Source organism: Gymnoscopelus braueri (genome assembly GCF_963280865.1).
Source record: "Gymnoscopelus braueri genome assembly, chromosome: 1".
Taxonomy (NCBI): Eukaryota; Metazoa; Chordata; class Actinopteri; order Myctophiformes; family Myctophidae; genus Gymnoscopelus; species Gymnoscopelus braueri.
The window spans coordinates 45,974,136-45,992,513 of NC_137603.1; the positions used below are offsets into that span (position 1 = coordinate 45,974,136).

General features: G+C 41.0%; 1 protein-coding gene across 1 annotated transcript in view; it reads right to left on the reverse strand.

Annotated features, from left to right (window-relative positions):
• The window catches only part of LOC308074200 (CUB and sushi domain-containing protein 1-like), a gene marked incomplete at its 3' end in the record, with an annotated part of 656,606 nt that overhangs the window by 12,509 nt on the left and 625,719 nt on the right, over nucleotides 1-18,378 (reverse strand). Inside the window, exons 62-72 of the mRNA XM_080413541.1 lie at nucleotides 17,570-17,755; nucleotides 12,088-12,261; nucleotides 11,744-11,810; nucleotides 11,441-11,547; nucleotides 11,052-11,125; nucleotides 10,467-10,578; nucleotides 9,949-10,128; nucleotides 9,642-9,707; nucleotides 8,728-8,889; nucleotides 7,342-7,454; nucleotides 5,356-5,443 (exon numbers count right to left, since the gene is read on the reverse strand). Coding sequence (XP_080269667.1) covers nucleotides 5,356-5,443; nucleotides 7,342-7,454; nucleotides 8,728-8,889; nucleotides 9,642-9,707; nucleotides 9,949-10,128; nucleotides 10,467-10,578; nucleotides 11,052-11,125; nucleotides 11,441-11,547; nucleotides 11,744-11,810; nucleotides 12,088-12,261; nucleotides 17,570-17,755 — 1,329 coding nt within the window. The remainder of the gene's footprint in view (nucleotides 1-5,355; nucleotides 5,444-7,341; nucleotides 7,455-8,727; nucleotides 8,890-9,641; nucleotides 9,708-9,948; nucleotides 10,129-10,466; nucleotides 10,579-11,051; nucleotides 11,126-11,440; nucleotides 11,548-11,743; nucleotides 11,811-12,087; nucleotides 12,262-17,569; nucleotides 17,756-18,378) is intronic.

Consider the following 18,378-nt stretch of genomic DNA (forward strand, 5'->3'; position numbering starts at 1 on the left):
ATCAGAGGACATGGCAACGCTGAGTGTCCTGTGCTCCCCTCTTTCCGCGGACCCCTTGGAGTCTTGGGACCCCCGCGAAATATCGCGGAGCCCTTCGGACCCCCGCGAAACATAGCGGAGCCCTTGGGGGTCCCGCGAGACCCTTGGGGGTTCCTTGGAGACCCTTGGGGGTCCCTGGAGACCTACAGACACGGCGAAGGAAAACCGAAAACTGTAAAGCCACAGCCACGCATGCAAGAGGTTGCACATGAACTCTTCAGCCGCACTGAGGCGCTCCAACACAAACACTCTGACACTCCCCTAAATCCACTCTAGGGTTTGAAAATACCCACTTCACAAAGGGGTGACGTGCATCACCGTTCCAATTAGTCCATGAGCCAGACAAGATTTCATTATCGAAAGAGTGGGCAAAACCATACCTATATTAAATTGTTCATAGGGTCAATACGAGTAAATAAATATATGATAACCTCTCCACAGGAGTAGCTTTTTCATGGTTATCACACATTTTGTTATTTTCCCCATACGTACATGACAGGTGAAAAAAATTCAAAATTAAAAAAATAGTTATCATAATGAAACTTCCTGAGTTGATTACTTACATGAAGACAATGATTTATTGTATTACAAGTTTTTGAAATTGTATATTTAAATATGCAAATTAGGCATTACGAAAATATGCCCGAATTTGTATAACTTTCCAGAATCAACATTGGAACATTGGACAAAGCCAGAGTGAATATTCTTATTTCATTTTGTTAAGATGTTGGAGTCAAAGGTTTTTAACAAGGGAATATTCAATATCTGGCTCAATTTTGGGGCTCTGGCTCATGGACTAAATGCCTAATTTGCATATTTAAATATACAATTTCATAAAACTTGTAATACGATAAATCATTGTCTTCATGCAAGTAATCAACTCAGGAAGTTTCATTATGATAACTCTTTTTAAAATTTTGAAATGTTTTCACCCGTCATGTACGTATGGGGAAAATAACAAAATGTGTGATAACTATGAAAAAGCTACTCCTGTGGAAAGGTTATCATATATTTATTTACTCGTATTGACCCTATGAACAATTTAATATAGGTTTGGTTTTGCCCACTCTTTCGATAATCATTGCTCAATTTTGGGGCTCTGGCTCATGGACTAAATGACCGAAACTCCACTTCGGGATTTCGCAAAGACCCACAAAAGCGTTGTGGGATAAAAAATTCCCAAAACAAAGTTTTAAATAAATAAAAAAATACATGGGGGACCCCCTGGGGGTCCTGGGACCCCCACGAAACATCGTGGACCCTTTTGGACCCCCGTGAAACATTGCATGCAAGAGGTTGCACATGAACTCTGCAGCCGCACTGAGGCGCTCCAACACAAACACTCTGACGCTCCCCTAAATCCACTCCGGGGTTTGAAAATACCCACTTCACAAAGGGGTGACGTGCATCACCGTTCCAATGACCAAAACTCCACTTGGGATTTCGCAAAGACCCACAAAAGCGTAGTAGTCCACACACACACACACGCACACGCACACGCACACACACACACACACGGTGCAAGGGGAAACACGCTCGCGCGCACACAGCCACACACTCGAAGCAACAACGGCACGCCCAGGGAAAGAGATGGATGTACTTTCATTAAGTGCCGTGTAACAACACACAGTGGAATGAGTGCCTTCGTCTGGTTCCGATTAAGCTGGTCATTGTGGAGGAGTGGGTCAGCTCATCATTGTGGAGGACTCGCAGTAGGTAGGTATTCTCCTCTGCGTGGGTTGGTGTGTTATTAGCTCTGTGTTTTTTCATGAAGCTGGTTGCTTGTTGCTCACGCGCAATCTGGCAACAGTGATCTCTGGCAACACTGATCTCCCGCAGGGTGAAAGATGATCCCTCGCAAATGGATGAGCAGCACAGAGAAAGTGCGTCCACGTCCACGCATGCGCAGTGCGCAGTTTTTGACAAACAAATCACGTCCGCGCATGGGCAGATCTGCGGATTGTATTATAGGATATGTATATATATATTATATTGTGTGACACTGTGGTATGAAGGTATAGTAGATTAACTTACACATACATACATACATACATACATACATACATACATACATACATACATACATACATACATACATACATACATACATACATACATACATACATACATACATACATACATAGGGCATACAGTGGGCATACAGCTCAAGGCAGCACAGCTCTGCCGAGCAGGAGAGTTCACAGGCAGGAAGGAGAAGAACAGACTCTCCACGCTCGTCTCTGGCAGCTTGTTTGTCAACGATTTATACCTTTTAGGCAAGAAATAGACCTTGGAGTTGTTCAATCTTGATTAATAATATTACACATACACCTGCTAGCTTAAATCTTGGTGGTGTCAAGTGTACTGTATATGCCCAAGCCTTTTTTAAACAAAAGGTGGAGAATGGAGGTCATTCCCACCATGGAGAATGTTTTGTCATCAGTTGAAAAATGTCTTCAGAGAGTAGTGAAAGTATATTAGGCCCAGTCACTAAAGTACAGACAGCAAGAAATTCTTGGAGCTATTAACATTTCCTTTGACAGCACATTAGTGAGGCACAGTCATAACTAACGCACTGGACCAGAGCTAGGGTCACTGTTGCAATCATCAGTCAGCGTTAAATGCAGACTAATGATTGCAACAGTATTTATGAATGCTAGTGATTTAAGGAGAATTAGCATAATGATATGGCAGGGAAGTTAAAAGGAGACAAATTATGAATCGGCTTTCCATAGAATTCCTCCCTAGGATCAGTGACACAAGGGGTCTGGATTTGTCCAGCTTTTTTCACGTTTATGGCTTGGAGTTTGCAGGCCATGATTTTGTCAACGCTCAGGCATTTACTTTTTGCTATTAATTTATTTTCCCCATTTAAGCAACTGCTCTAACAAGGTGGAACATATGCTGTGGATTTATGTAGTGGTCTAGTGTGTTTGTTGGCACTCCTTGAACACAGTTTTTTACCGACCAGCAATAAAGCTAAAACAAATCCATTAGATGTAATTTTGTCATGACTTAAGGCTGCAGCGTACTCCTCACGGAAACAAAGTTCTGCGAGAGGAATAAGAACAAAATTACGTAATTGCAGTGAAAATTAACAAACGCATTGCCTTGCTGAAGTTAGTTTCGTCAGTTCAAGATTTTCTAACTAGCTGAACATCACCACAAAAACAACAATGTGAACATTGTGTGTGATGGCCAGAAAATCAAGGTGCTTGTGATTTATTGGTTTATTCCCGCAATCTGCCGACAACATACCACAGGCTGTTTGGAATAAATGTTGTCTGAGTGAGGAGGTTAGGAGGTACAATTATACCTCTATAATCCCTCTCTGAGGGACTACAAACACAACCAGATGGTAATTAATTAATGGAGAGAGATAACACACTTTGGCCACTCTGTTGCCAAAAATGGCAAAATCTCCAAGACAAATTAGTGCATCAGAGGGTGATGAAAAAAAAGTGTGGAGATCCAGGTGTTAAAATCAGCTTTCCAGCACTCTATACACTGGGCAAAGTCTGATACTGAGCACTCATAGTATAAAACAATTTTGTACACAGAGTCGGTTTTGGCAAACTGAAAATGTTTGTCTTTGTTTGAAGTATGCTGCCAGCTTTCGATTGTCCTTGCATAGCACGCAAGTGGAGGCTGAGCCATATATAGCTGTTTATAGAAGATATATATATATATATATATATATATATATATATATATATATATATATATATATATATATATATATATATTTATGTGTGTTACAGTATATGTGGGAAACCAGTATATGTGGGAAAAGCAGCTAGGCCCCCCGAGGGAACCAAAACGTTCCCCTCGGGACCGGGCGGCGTTTAGCGGTGATCAGTTTAGTTTAGTTTGTCGTTGGTATCGGGTTTTCTTCAGCCAGTGCCTCCCTCGCACTCGCCCGGCACCCCGGCCTTTTTCTTTTTTTATGAATGTTTTTAAAGGAGGGTAGATTTATTTGTTAAAAAAGTGTTAAATTGCTTTATATTCTGATCACTGGACACTGGTTTACAGATTTTTTTTGTTTGTTCAGTAACAGGGGTCTTCCCGTCCCTCCAGCTCTTAACTCTCTCACTGCCAGACTTGCTGCGTGCACCCACTGCCAGCTATTTTTCTTCGATTTTCTTACCTTTTTCAAGTAGTCACAGAATATTTATCTCCATTATGATCGATCACTGAGGGTTATACTGTGTGGTTTCACAAAAATACATAGTAAAAAAAAAAGTACACAGGAGCCGAGATACAGCCTTTTTAAGTAATAAGTTAAACAAGAAGTGAATGGAGCGGCAAATCTTCGGATCACGATTTTTTTTGTTTTGTTTTTCAAAAAGTCGTTATAAGTCGTTCTTGGCAGCCAGGGCGTTATGACGATGTCTGGTGATAAGTCGTTCTTGGCAGTAAGAGAGTTAACACATCGAGTGCCATAAACGGTCCGGACCGTTTTTGAGGATCCAAACGAGAAGTGCCGAAAACGGTCCGGACCGTTTTTGACCCAATTCTATTTTTATACGAGTGGCCCACGTGGGGCGCTAAAACGAAACTTTGACATCACCCAAGGAGTTTCTGAGAAGAAGAGGCTGGATGTGGCTCCATGTCAAAAATCCTTCTGGTCGGCGTTTTCAATGTTATCTCCTTGACTAAAAGCTTAATATCTCCATTTCTTTTTAACGTGGTGGAAACGAGCCGTTTTCGATCGGCGATCACGCTGCAATGGAGGATCGCGTTGGAAATATTATTGTTCCAGGCGTTAGTCGGGACCCTCCGCCGTCTCGCACGCACGCTTTGTTTACATGCACTTCCGCGTCGGGGCTTCTACAGCACGAAACGTATAACGCAAGTGGATGGAAGAAATGCAGGCACTCAACGTATAATATTTTAATAAACCTCTGGCACCCAATGTGTTAACAGAAAATACATTTTCAGGTCGGGATACCAATTTTATCCAATCAGCAGAGAGATAACTTTCACATAACACAGGATAAACAAGAGAATTTGGAAGTGATGACACAAATAAATTAGCAGACACATTTGGAACAGGAACACTATAATTGAAGCAGATAAATGAGTGCTTTCTCCTGATTGGCTGAAAATTGGCCACCCACTTGACAATTATGTTTATTAGAGAGCTGGAGAGACGCAGAGACCCCTACTACTGAACAAACACTCTATAGCAATGGTTACTATCACCATATAGTGCTTTAAACTTTTTACAAAAAACTTTAACCAAGTTTAACCCTTACCCTACCTTTAATGTTGTTTGATTTTTCAAGTTTGTTTTCGTGTGATAGTCAGACCTACCTTGCCTGGTTAGATGAAACTTGCCAAAGTCTTTACTATGGATGTGCCCCTGGTAGACAAAGGTCTTTTGGTCTGACTCTGCTGTTACCTGAAAGACAAAAACAGCCATTGCTTAAAATAGGGCAATAACAGAAGTGTACAACAGATGATTTTCATATCCTTCAAACAATTTAAGTTTTCTTTTCTTTGAACCCCATTCACTCTGGATTTTAGATGTACAACGTGTTACAGCGAGGGTCTAGCTATGTGCTTTGAAGTTGAGATGAATGTGATTGTGACTGGAAGGTTAATGGTTTGATCCCCTGGACTGGCATGACAAATCTGGGCACGGAAGTGAATGAGCCCTTCCTCAAAACCCACTGTTGAAAAGCCCAATTGAGCAAGGCACCCGCAATAGCTTCAGTGGAGACATAGCGATTGGATTGGCAACAGGATAGCCTGTTGTTCTAGCCTGTTCCACATGGCTCAAAAATTCACCCCACACAGCAGCAGTGGATGTTAATTTGTAATTACAGTAACTGCTATATTGGGAGGGATAGTATTATTACAATTTTGTGCTGCTGAAAATGGCTGTGGCAGTTGGCCCAATGCTGCTCCAGCAATATTGGTCAATAGTTGACAGTTTGATGTGAACCCATGCAGTTTATAAGCTACTGGAGCTTCTTGTATCTAAGCCTGCATCGGCTTATTGAACAATGCCATAATTCCACTTTTATTCAAGGCAGGCTGAAGCATTCATTGCAGCATTGCTTTGCTATTTTTGCATAACTTGTTTGGCACTGTTGTAGTAGACAAATACAACTGTAAAAGCCACAATTTTGTTTGCATTCCTCTAGGGGTGTGCCGATATATCGTCCCGCGATATATTGCGATATGTATTGTTTTGGAAAAAAAATAAAATATATATATATATTTTTTTTCAATAATAATAATCAGGCATGCAAACATCCCCGAGGTGAAAAGGGTGACAACATGTTTTTTTTTTTTCGGGTCAGGTGTCACACTATTGCCCTATTTGCCCGATATGCCCGATATGCCCCCTATTCCCGCATATCTGAGTAAATACCTCCAAAAGGTTAGCGACACCCACAGTCACAATACCAGAGGGAGCGTTAACAACAATTTGGTACCACCCACCCATAAAACAAACATGGGCAAATTCTCCTTCTACAGCACTGCCACCCAGGATTGGAATAGTCTAACTCCATCCCTCAAAAAATGCAGTTTGCTGGGCTCATTTAAAAGAGCCTTAAAAAATCACCTTTCAGGAGGAGGTAGTACCATTTTCCCGTTAGACAGCAGACCCCCCCCCCTGTTCTTGTACATTTTTTTTTTCCCCCTCTTTTTTCTTTTTTTTTGTTGTACATAGTTTGTTGTACATGTTATTTTTATTTTTATTTTTTTTGCTGTTTATTTTTTAATGATATTTGAACTGTGGTGCCACTATATATGCCTATGAATTGAATACCAAGGCCCTCATTGGAAACAAGTCCGCAAGGACTTTTATGAACGGACCTGTTAGACAAAGTATTTTAAATGTAACTGTGCTGTTTTACATTTTTTGCCTAATAAAATATTCAATCAATCAATCAATTTGGATTCAAAACGGCTATTGTAGCTGAAAAGCTACAAGTTTGCATGTCTGAATAATGCAAAAACAGAATTATTTGTTTGCATTTGCTTTTTTTCTCCCCCATATATTTTCATAATAAAAAAATGCGTATCGTATCGAAATCGTATCGAAGTTGTGAGCCCAATATCGTATCGTTTCGTGAAATTAGTGTATCGGCACACTCCTACATTCCTCCCTTTCAACAAACGTTAGACATTGTACTGTATTTTAAAAGTGGTGTTTCCTTTGTCTGGAATTTCAACGTGCCTCAACTAAAACAACCTATTCCCGATGGAGCGTGGTGAATATGGCACAGCAGATTCTACATGACAGTCAACACATTATTACTATTAACAAGAATAATTGTGACTTACATATCCGTCCATAGCCCAGTTGTCATTTTTAAACTTGCTGTAGTAATGCTCTGTTGGTCCCTTCACCTGGTATACCTTCAACAATAGCTGGTTTTCTTCTGACTTATAAGTCCCTAGACAGACAGACAGACAGACAGACAGACAGACAGACAGACAGACAGACAGACAGACAGACAGACAGACAGACAGACAGACAGACAGACAGACAGACAGACAGACAGACAGACAGATAGTAAGGCTAGGAGGTTAACATGAGTAAAAAAAACATAATAATAAAATAATTATAAAAAAACCTTATTCAGCATACCGTACATCTCAAAATACAATCTCAAAGTGCTACAAGAAGAAGCCTTAAGATCGACACAGAAAAATATTCTGAATGGATTGGTTTGTAACAACAATTCTGATGACCATTTTCCAAAGCATAATTGATGCATAATGATTTTTGAGGAAGTCAGTTGATTCAATTCATTTCAGTGTGGTATGACAATCAACAACAGACTTGAAACGTTAGTATGGTCCTTCAAAGGAAAGAGCAGAAAACAACAGCAAAGAAATTCTAAGATCATCTACTGTATTGTTGTCAATAGCAGAGAGAGAAAGACAAGTGTTTTCCTTTGATAAACACCTGTAAATTGCCACATTGTTAAGGGAAAGCACCCTTCAGTGACATCTCAGTTACCGTAAATGAAGTGCCAATACAGATTTTTTTCGAACTAATGTGACCAATGGTATGTGGATACGAGTAAATCTAAACATTTAAAGTCATCACGTACTGATAACTTGTTTTTATTTTCTACTTAGTAAATGCTTCTCTACAAGCCCCTACAATGGCCAGTCCACCACTGGCTCTAGACCATATCAGGAGTTGATCTCAGTCTAGTTCATTCACCTATAACATTTATCATATTATTATTTGCACTCTCTGACATCCATGTTGAAACCTGATGGTGTTTTTTTCCCCTTGAAGAATGCAAATAGGTGCCATGGTGTGACAACGTTTCCTTTCAACCAGGGAGGTGATTATTTTTAATTAGCTGCTGTCATGGTTAAGTCTGGCAGATTTTTTTTCTTCTGTCGGCCACCAAGTGTATGCATATTTCACATACTTACTGTACACTGACAACCTTTTGTCTGGGCAATAATGTATGGTTGTATAAGTGGGCTTAACTTTTACTGTTGAAGTTGGTGTATTATTAGAACGTCATTTGTGCATAATATCTAAATGTCAGACATCCAAACTGGCTTATCTGCTAAACAGATTTAATGAACTGTTACATAACAATGTTAAAATAGTAAATAGCCTTTATTAATAACTGGACGCTACTCTTGTTATACTGTTCTCCAGTGAAGCAACACTGACAATGATTGTGACAGTTTCATTACCTGAAAGTTTGATTGAGACTCCACTGGTTTCCAGTAATGTGACGTTGACTCTGCCACTGGTGCTGTTGAAGCCAGTGACCGTAAGTGTGGTGGCCTGTCTTTTCCCTAGATACTCGTAGAAACCGCTCCAGTCAGAGTTAGGAGAGAATACGTCTGCTGGAACTATACAATGGACATAAAAATATACACAAGATAAATGATAATAGAATAACCTTGCTATAATATACAGTATCTTGTGCTGAAGATTTTTTTTTAAATCCCCATTGAGTAAACTGACCTGGGGAAATGAGGGTGAACTTTATAAATGCATATTTTTCATAGATGTATTCTACTAGTTACCGGAAAATATACTGTAGAAGAAAGAGGTTAAAGAAAGATTTTATTGTTTTATTAGCTTTTTAACAATGATGGTATTGATTGCCCAGCTGTACAAGATTAGGAACTCAATATTTAATTTTACTTAAAGGTAGGGTAAGTGATTTTTTTAAATTAAAACAAAAAGGTTTTTGTTAAAAGGTTAAAGCACTATATTCTGATAGTAATCATTGCTATAGAGTGTTTGTTCAGTAACAGGAGTCTCCCTGTCTCTCCAGCTCTTTAATAACCAGAATTTCATTTTCAGGTAGGTGACAAAGTTTCAGCCAATCAGGAGAGAGTACCCATTTATCAGCTTCATTTTGATAGTGTTTCAGTTCAGTTCAGTTCAGTGTGTGTGTGTGTGTGTGTGTGTGTGACGTGTGTGTGTGTGTGTGTGTGTGTGTGTGTGTGTGTGTGTGTGTGTGTGTGTGTGTGTGTGTGTGTGTGTGTGTGTGTGTGTGTGTGTGTGTGTGTGTGTGCGCGTGCGTGTGTGCGTGCGTGCGTGCGTGCGTGCTTGTGTGAGTATGTGCGCGTGTGTGCTCACTGCTTTTACATACCACGGATCTTGTTCTTCTGAATGTCAGATTCTCCCCCTTTTTCTTTGGGGTTGACTTTGACTCCAACTGAAACACAAGAGTGTTTTAGTTAGCTTTGTAGCTACATTATGCTTATAGTTAATGTTTTTAACTATAAGCTATAAGCTGTTCATGGTCTAAGTTGTGCCTCTCCTAACTGGTGCCAGGTTTGACCTTGCTTCCGGCTGAAGGACAACACAGTCTCAGAGATGGGGATTAGGTTATTGTTATAGCACAATTACCAGAGCACCTGTGGGAAGCATTCAGTGTAGTGAAGTCCAACCCTTACCTTTACAGAGTGGTGGTTTTCCTGACCATCTCCCATCACTCTTGCAGGTTCTGTGCTCTGATCCCCCAGCTAGGTAGAACCCATCCTGGCAGGTGTAGATCAGTGTGTAACCCAATGTTGGTAGGTCCATAGATCTAACGTCTACATTAGTTGGGGTCTCTGGTTGTCTGCATGAATGTGCTGAGACAGAAACATTAACAAAAACACGTTAGGGTGAGAGAGCCGACGAGAGAAAAAGCCTAATTCATATTCTTATAACAACTATAATAACTGTTTTTTTTACAAAATAATCAGAAATGGTTATTTGTCAGCAAGTGACTCTGTAGTGCAAAGATGGATAAATTAGACTGATGTGCTGATGATGATGATTAGTCAAACAGAAGTAGTCACAGTTCCTCTCCTTTTCAACCAACAACAATATAACCAACAACTGTAAAATCAGCAACACAACTACTATTACTACAAACATTACCACTACCAGTCTGCATCTACTGCCACAAACAATAGTTATCCCTTACCAATACATTCTGGCTGAGTTCCACTCCAGGTCAGGTTTTCCAGGCAGGTTCTAGTGGTAGATCCTAAGATGTGGTAATTCTTTCTGCACTTGAAAGAAATCTTACTGCCAACCTGGGATATTGAATACAAAATATGCCATACAAATTATGAATGCATTGTTTGACCTGAAAGCCTTGGGGCTGAAGGCTACAGGTAATTGATTCAGTACTGAGCATGTAGTCTGAGCTTAAACTGCAAAATTGCAGCTCTTGACCATGTCTGGTCCCATCTCCTTTCCAATTGTTATAGTGGCTTAGATATTCAGTATATTTTTGGGTTCTGCAAAGCCTCTTGAGATAAATTGAATATGAAAGGTGCTATCAATATATTATGTCTATATGGCTGTCTTTCCTTCAAATTATCTCGAGAACCATTCATCTTCATACTTGGTGTGTGTCTAAGGCCGAGGACCCAAAAAAGTCCAGTGTGATGTGTCAAGTCAATCGGATGAGTGGTTCTGCACAGAAATATCCAGACGGCAGCCACACCTCAAACGGGAATACACTAGCACTAATAATGTTGATTAGCATTATCTTAATTCTGACCTGAAATCCCTGAGCCAGTATAGGAATGCCATAGGCTGGAGTTCCTGGATCACGGCAACTGTTGAAGGCTGGGTCTAAAAGTGTGCATGCGCGCACGCACGCACGCACGCACGCACGCACGCACGCACGCACGCACGCACGCACGCACACACACACACACACACACACACACACACACACACACACACACACACACACACACACACACACACACACACACACACACACACACACACACACACAGAGGTTGGTTGTTATGGCAGAACATTATGTCACTGATATACCTCCCATATCAGTGGAAATAAGCACTTGTCAGATTTCATTCACATTTGACATGACATATTTGTCTTCAGTGTGTATGAGGGGCAATATAAATGACATTCAATTACCTATACAGGCAGGCTGTTGGCCACTCCAGCTGCCATCAGCCTGACACACCCTCGCAGCAGAGCCTACCAGGAGGTAGGGGGCGTGGCAATGGAACCTGACTTCTGACCTACAGAAGAAGTACACATTTGAACAGAGTTCCTTCCTTCCACCACTACTGCCATTATTAATACTACGGTTACTAATAAGAACAGTGATATTAATTATAATGCAATGAAGCACAAATAATTAAGATTTGAGATGATAAACCCTTTTGTGAACTTTGTTTTTCTTTCAATCAAGTTAAGGAATGAAACCGTGCTAACCTGTAGGAGAAGACCGTCCCCTCCCGGAAACCACCTCCAGGAGACCCCGGATCTCCACAGAGAACAGCTAGAGGGAGAAACATCAGGTGAAGTGAGGACTCCTGAATACATGCATCAACATCAAAGTACTCCAATATGAATAAATAAATACATAAAACATGTCTGTAGCCAGCAGCAGCCTGTCTGATGTCTGGTATGGACTGTACTGACAGGAGGGAAAGTGCTTTGACAAGCTCATACCTCTCACAGGAAATTCAACATCACTTTGCGAGAAACCGAGAAATCAGAATTTATCTAGGGTTGGTCACAACAAGCTTACAGTCAGTTATGGCGTGTTAACTTACGTTGACACTGTGGGATGTCTCCTCGCCACGTTCCGTTCCCTTCACAGGCTACCACGGCAGGACTTGACAACTGGTAACCTTGGAAACAACTATAGCTTACGCTTGAGCCCCATGAATGGTCACTTCCCTCCACCTTCCCATGGTGCACCAGGGGAACGGCCCCGCACTGGATCACTGGAGCGTACACACACACAAAGACACAGAGACACACACATACACACGTTAAACAACACAAGGAGTTCTAAACAAACGTTTGTTTATATTTTGTTTATGTAATTACAAGTTAAATCCCCCGAATTGTTTTGTGGGGTTACTTGCCCAGACATGACCAATTATAGCAGAAAGATCCAAGCATATTACAGAAGGAGGCCCTATATTTCACCAAGGAAATGAATGACTAGAACATAAAATAACAAGTGTAAATGGTTGTAAACTCAACAGAAGTGAAGCTGCTCATGCAAGGTCACCGGCAACAATTCAAAGGCAAGCAATTATGTCTTTGGGAGGTATTTCACTTCCAAGTAGTGTTAACATAATATCACAGAGACAGTTAGAATAGGAGCTTCTCATGGGACCTGCTGGTAACATCAGGGGACCTCAAATGGGATCTCTACTACAAGGTTGGTAAAAGGTTGAATTGCAAGGGGGCAGGCTTTCTGTTGCACTTCTTCAAACACGTTCTGCAGGAAAATAAATAAATTGCACAATGGTTGCCATAAAACGATTGTAGTGATGGGCTGTGGCATCCAACAACAGACAGACCTGTGGTTAACATGATATGGGCTTGAAGTGTCCTCAAGCAAGAGGACAACAGTCGTCTCCATATATGGACTTATAGCTTCACAAAGAACCAGACAACCATGGTCTGCTGCAGTTGGAAGTACACTTGGAAACTCTTTCACTGACTGTGATGATGGTATGGTAATCTCAGCTGCTCCAAGAAAGATTACCTAAACTAGATATGTACCATGTTATATAAGTAGGGCAGCACATGAAAAAAGGAAACAAATATTTGTAACATTTCAACATAAATGCACCGACAATTCCTACTGGTGTTTCTCAATAGCATCATGTTTCTGATTTTCCCAATGTTAATTTCCCTTATATAATTATGATATATGATATTATGATGCCCCATGGCCCCTTCATGATTTCTGTTCCTAGTGATGCCAGGCCTGTCTGTCATATTCCCCACCAGTCTGTTAGATTCTATGTGGTTTCCTTATGACTGAGCTACAATGCATGGCTCCGATACTGATTAGGTTGTGTGGGAGTATACCGTAGTTTCATAACAATAAACATCTGTATGTTTGTTTGTGTGTAACTCTCGAAGATAATGCTAACCATCTGCATGGTTTCAAACAGCTAATAAAGTCGGTGTAACCCTCTAACTAGGAGACAGATGGTTTCATGTTCCAGTCACTCTAGTACTATGATGATGTGTACGCACACACAAACACACACGCATGCACAAAAAAAAAACCACACAAATAATGAATAACAAATACACACAAACCCACATACACTAATTGACTCGCATACAATTAGACAAAGACAAAGATGGACTTGGAAACAATTTTGAGTATGTGTGAGTCTCTCTCTCACACACGCACGCACAAGCACACACATACGCACAGGCATACTTTCACATGCAGTAGATAGAATGCAGCAATAATCAAACAGGACTCCCGCGATCATTCTAAATATAGTCCCCATATGCACAGCCTCTTTCCTTCTATCTTCGTCATTCTAGACTCTGTTGTGCTGTTTCCGTCTCTCCCTCTCGGTGTCTAGGAGATATCACACAGCCAGTAATATCATGAAAGTGCAATTAACAAAAAGTTGTGCTTATCATGTTGTGGTTGCTAGGCAACTGTCACTGATCGCAGCATACCCGCTTTAGTTAGTTTGCTAATTTTGGCTTCTTGTCATACTGTAGCAGCAACCGCAGTATGAGAGTGAAACATAGGAACAAAAAATTATAATAATAAAACCAAGTAGTTAGACTTAGACACAACACATCTGCACTGTATAGTCTAGCAATAAATATAATTATACATATAAAGTATACAGTCTATCACCAGTGCATATATGAATGAATATATGAATGTACATCTATCACCAATGAATATATGAGTGAATATTAAAGTACGTTCCTCATCAGTACATCCTACCAGTGGTGGAAAGTAACTACTTTTTACTCCACTACAATTATTTGATTGATGATTTACAAAAAAACACAAAAGGTTAGAATATGGAGATAAGAGGTTTCTGCCCGACAGCAACAAAATGCCTTCTAAAGAGTTTTCTGAAAAACGTATGTTGCTATATACAGTATATATATATATATATATATATATATATATATATATATATATATATATATATATATAAAATGACACTGATGCTTTCCCGGTCTCAATGGGTTAAAATGAACACTGAGGCTTTTACTGTGCAGAGTCAAAGCCACGTCCTTGATCCTGGGCTAGCTGTGTGTTCTCTGCTGGTCCCATGAGAGTAGCTCCTGGCTAGAGGGTTCCAAAATAACATTTGAAGGTTTTTTTTTGGACTCAGTCATTGGGTCAGACTCCTGGGTCAGACTCCAACAAAGCGAAAACCCCCGATACAGCAACAACAACAATGCGCTCTCATTGATTCCAGGATGCAATGCTCCTGACCAAAACCCTCCTCATATTCTCAATAGTCTATCTACCAAAGGTTTCTTAAGTTCTCCATCTGTTTGTTTTGCTGTGAATACACGTAGGGGCTTAGAAATTCGTCTGGAGATTTGAGCATCTCTTATTATTGCTCAGTTTTTTCCCCCCACTGCCTCCCAATGTCACGGCTTCTATTCTTTCCTTCCTCCCTCTCTCATTCACTATCTCACTCTTCTCTCCTTCTGCTCCCCCTCCATGTATCGCTGCGTCTCCTCCTCTGTTCTTTCCACCAGCCCTTTACATTTGTTCTGTTGCTAGTTTGTTTGTTCCTCCACTCATTAAATCCTCCCTTCCAACCTTATCTCATCCCCCTCACTTCTTCTTCTTCCTCTTACCTACATACTGTAGCGAAATCCTGAGTGTTAATTGAACACTGGAACGCATCCATACCAGTCAGTTTTTTTCACTCTCAGAATTCAATTAACACTCAGGATTATTTTTCAACATGTCTCTCTTGACTGTGCAGAATACACACACATTATGGACCTGTGTGTGTGTGTGTGTGTGTGTGTGTGTGTGTGTGTGTGTGTGTGTGTGTGTGTGTGTGTGTGTGTGTGTGTGTGAGAGCGTGTGTGTAGCTATGAAGATAAAATAGTTTGTGGTTTGTTTTGGATAATGGTAAAATAGTTTATGGTTTGTTTTGTATAAGAAAAGATGGAGGAGAGGTGAATGATGGTTGAGGGAGAAAAGAGAATAAGAGAATGGAACAAAAAAGGACATAAAAGAGAGCTGAACAGAAAAAAAGAAAGTTGGACAGAAAATGGAGGTGACAAGAAAATATATATATATAATTAAATAATAAAGAACAAAACAAGAGAGTAGGACATGGGGGAGGGGGGGGGGTCCATCACAGCAAGCTCCTCTCCTCCTCCCATCCCTTCTGTTGCCTTATTACCTTTCTTCCTTCCTTCATCCCTCAGTCTCCTCCTCTCTATTCTATCACTTCACTCCCCACCATTCAAGTCACTCACTTCCTATCTGCCTCCAAGTTTTTTCTCTCTCTCTCTCTCTCTCTCTCTCTCTCTCTCTCTCTCTCTCTCTCTCTCTCTCTCTCTCTCTCTCTCTCTCTCTCTCTCTCTCTCTCTCTCTCTCTCTCTCTCTCTCTCTCTCGTCTCTGCCAGCTCGCTGATTTTTTTTTTCTCATCTCAGTTCAAAGCCTCAGCAGCTGCAGGAGCCAGCAGGAGATTTTGCTGTTTGTGGGAAACAGTGGCAGCACAGATCTCAGGAAACATTCCCTTTTACTGTACTAGACCACTAAACTCTAACTACGGGCCAGTCTAAAACATTCATTTCATTTCAACGCATTCTATTTTATACAATTTTATTTCTCTTCTCTGTTTGTGGGAGACTGCTGGCGGGAAGGATGTCAGACTTAATACACTCTAACACAACACTGGTATTGTTGTTAAAGTCCCATGGAACAATGTTTTAACTCTGATCAGCCAGATCAGCTGTTTAAGTTACGACCTACATTGTCAGGAGCGAACCCCCTCCCTGTTTAAATGCTGCTGTTCTCGGGATAGTAACTTATTGGATTGAAGATAAGTGGGATTCCTGAAATGTGTTAGGCAAGGAATAATTGACGCGTAGCGGAGGTGCCTAATCACCCTGAAGGGATTTATTTCTCAATAATGACCGGCGACCCGTCAATTATCCCGCTTATTACCCGCTACTTAATAAATAAATAAATAAATAAATTGACCCAAAAGTAACAACAAAACAAAGCATTTCCTTGTTTATAAGTATTTATAAGTGTTGACGGTCGCCTCGGAAAACAAGGAAGTGTTGATCAAACAGAATACATTTTCGGTTACTGCATTGTCTAATTGTCGGTTACTACTATGTTTTCAAAAACATTCGTGAGAGCAACGTTTAGTTGTAAATGACATTGTGTGTTTGTTTACATGGCTGTCATGCTGGATACAGCACAAAATCAAGCAGCACAGATTGATATGAGCAGGTGCTCTGAGCCTTTGATTAGACAGCGGTCTGTTATAGAGCTCATCGGTCATTATCAAGAAATGACACACCATTGAATTCAGGGATTGACCAATCAGAATCAAGCATTCAACCAAGCCGTGTAATAAATGTGAATACTGATGCATTCAGACTACCTGTTATGTGTCAACAACATACTTGTGAAATTCAAATCAGTTTTGACGCTGCCATGTGTGCGCGCATACGGTATGTAACTGGGAAATTGGAATGGGAGTTTTCAGCCACCAAAGGATTTTCTCCAAAATGTCAACACCGATACCACCTGGCACCTGCACTCCCAAACCAACAGGCTGGGACGAGTCCCACAAATGAGCACACACAGTAATTACCTTTAAAATCACAACTATCTTCACCCTCTTCATGCTTTTCATGCTCGGCTCCCTGCTCGGCTTTTTTCAGTATTGTTAAAGAGTGTATTAGAGGGTTTTTTGTCTGTGTGTGAAGACAACCTGGCCTTGGGTGGATCTTATGTCATGGCCAGTTCAAGGCCAGTCATACATTAACATAACATCTCTACCGGGTGGATACCTCCAAAACAGTTACTTTCAGGATTCAAACAAAAAAATAGCAAAAGTAGCAGATATACAAGCTCAAATCGCGCCGCTTCGCACAGCGTTTCGAGCTTGTATATCTGCTACTTTTAATACTTTTGTGTGACGCTGTAGTATGATCATGTGAGGCATTGATTTACGAAAAAAAAACAATAAAATATGGAGATAAGAGGTTTCTGCCCAACTTATCTTGTTAATTTGGGTTCTGCGTCTTACCCCTACAGCTGGGTTTGGTCTGGTTCCAGGACCCGTCCTTGCCACAGAGCAGAGTGCTCCGCCCTGGTCCGGGAGGCTCCATGATGTGACCGGGGTTGCAATGGTACGTCGCTGTGTGGTTGAAGGTGAAGTCACTTCCTAAATAGATCCCGTTGGCTATTGGCCCAGGGTCACCACAGCCGATGACTAAACAAGTGTGTGGGGGGAGGGGTGGCGGGGTCAGGAGTGGAGAGACAGTGGAGAGAGATATTTCCAACAAGTCAAGCAGATGTGGTGCAAAAGAAAAACTTATTTTTAATAGTAATTTACTTTGAGTTAATTTCAGAGAGTGGATTACGCTTAGGGGCCGTTCACACCAAGCATGATAACTAACTAGAAAGGGACACTCTGCAGAGTGCATATCTCTACCAGGCTAGGTGGCCTAACCCAGGGCTGTGTTAGTAAGTCACGAGCTGCAGCCATCAGGAACCAATAAAGCTGAGGGGGAAATAGCTGTTCTACCCCATATGGTTAAACTTTTCACATTTGTGCCACTTTTGGCAGTGCACTCTATAAAGGCTTCTCAACATAATTTAGGATTCCAAGTTGGGGTTGATTGGATGTTGTGTTAACGGGGGGGGGGGATAACAAACCTCTGTTTTGACGCTCATCCGCCCCCCGTCCCCGTCCATTGAGGCTTTCAGCTATTACTTTAAATGGTGTGACGTCACGTTCTCTTTCCATATAACGAACATTATGTGAGCATCCACACTGATGTTCCAACTTCGACAATTGGAATATCTCACAATTGGAAGACCTTGTCTTTGCAG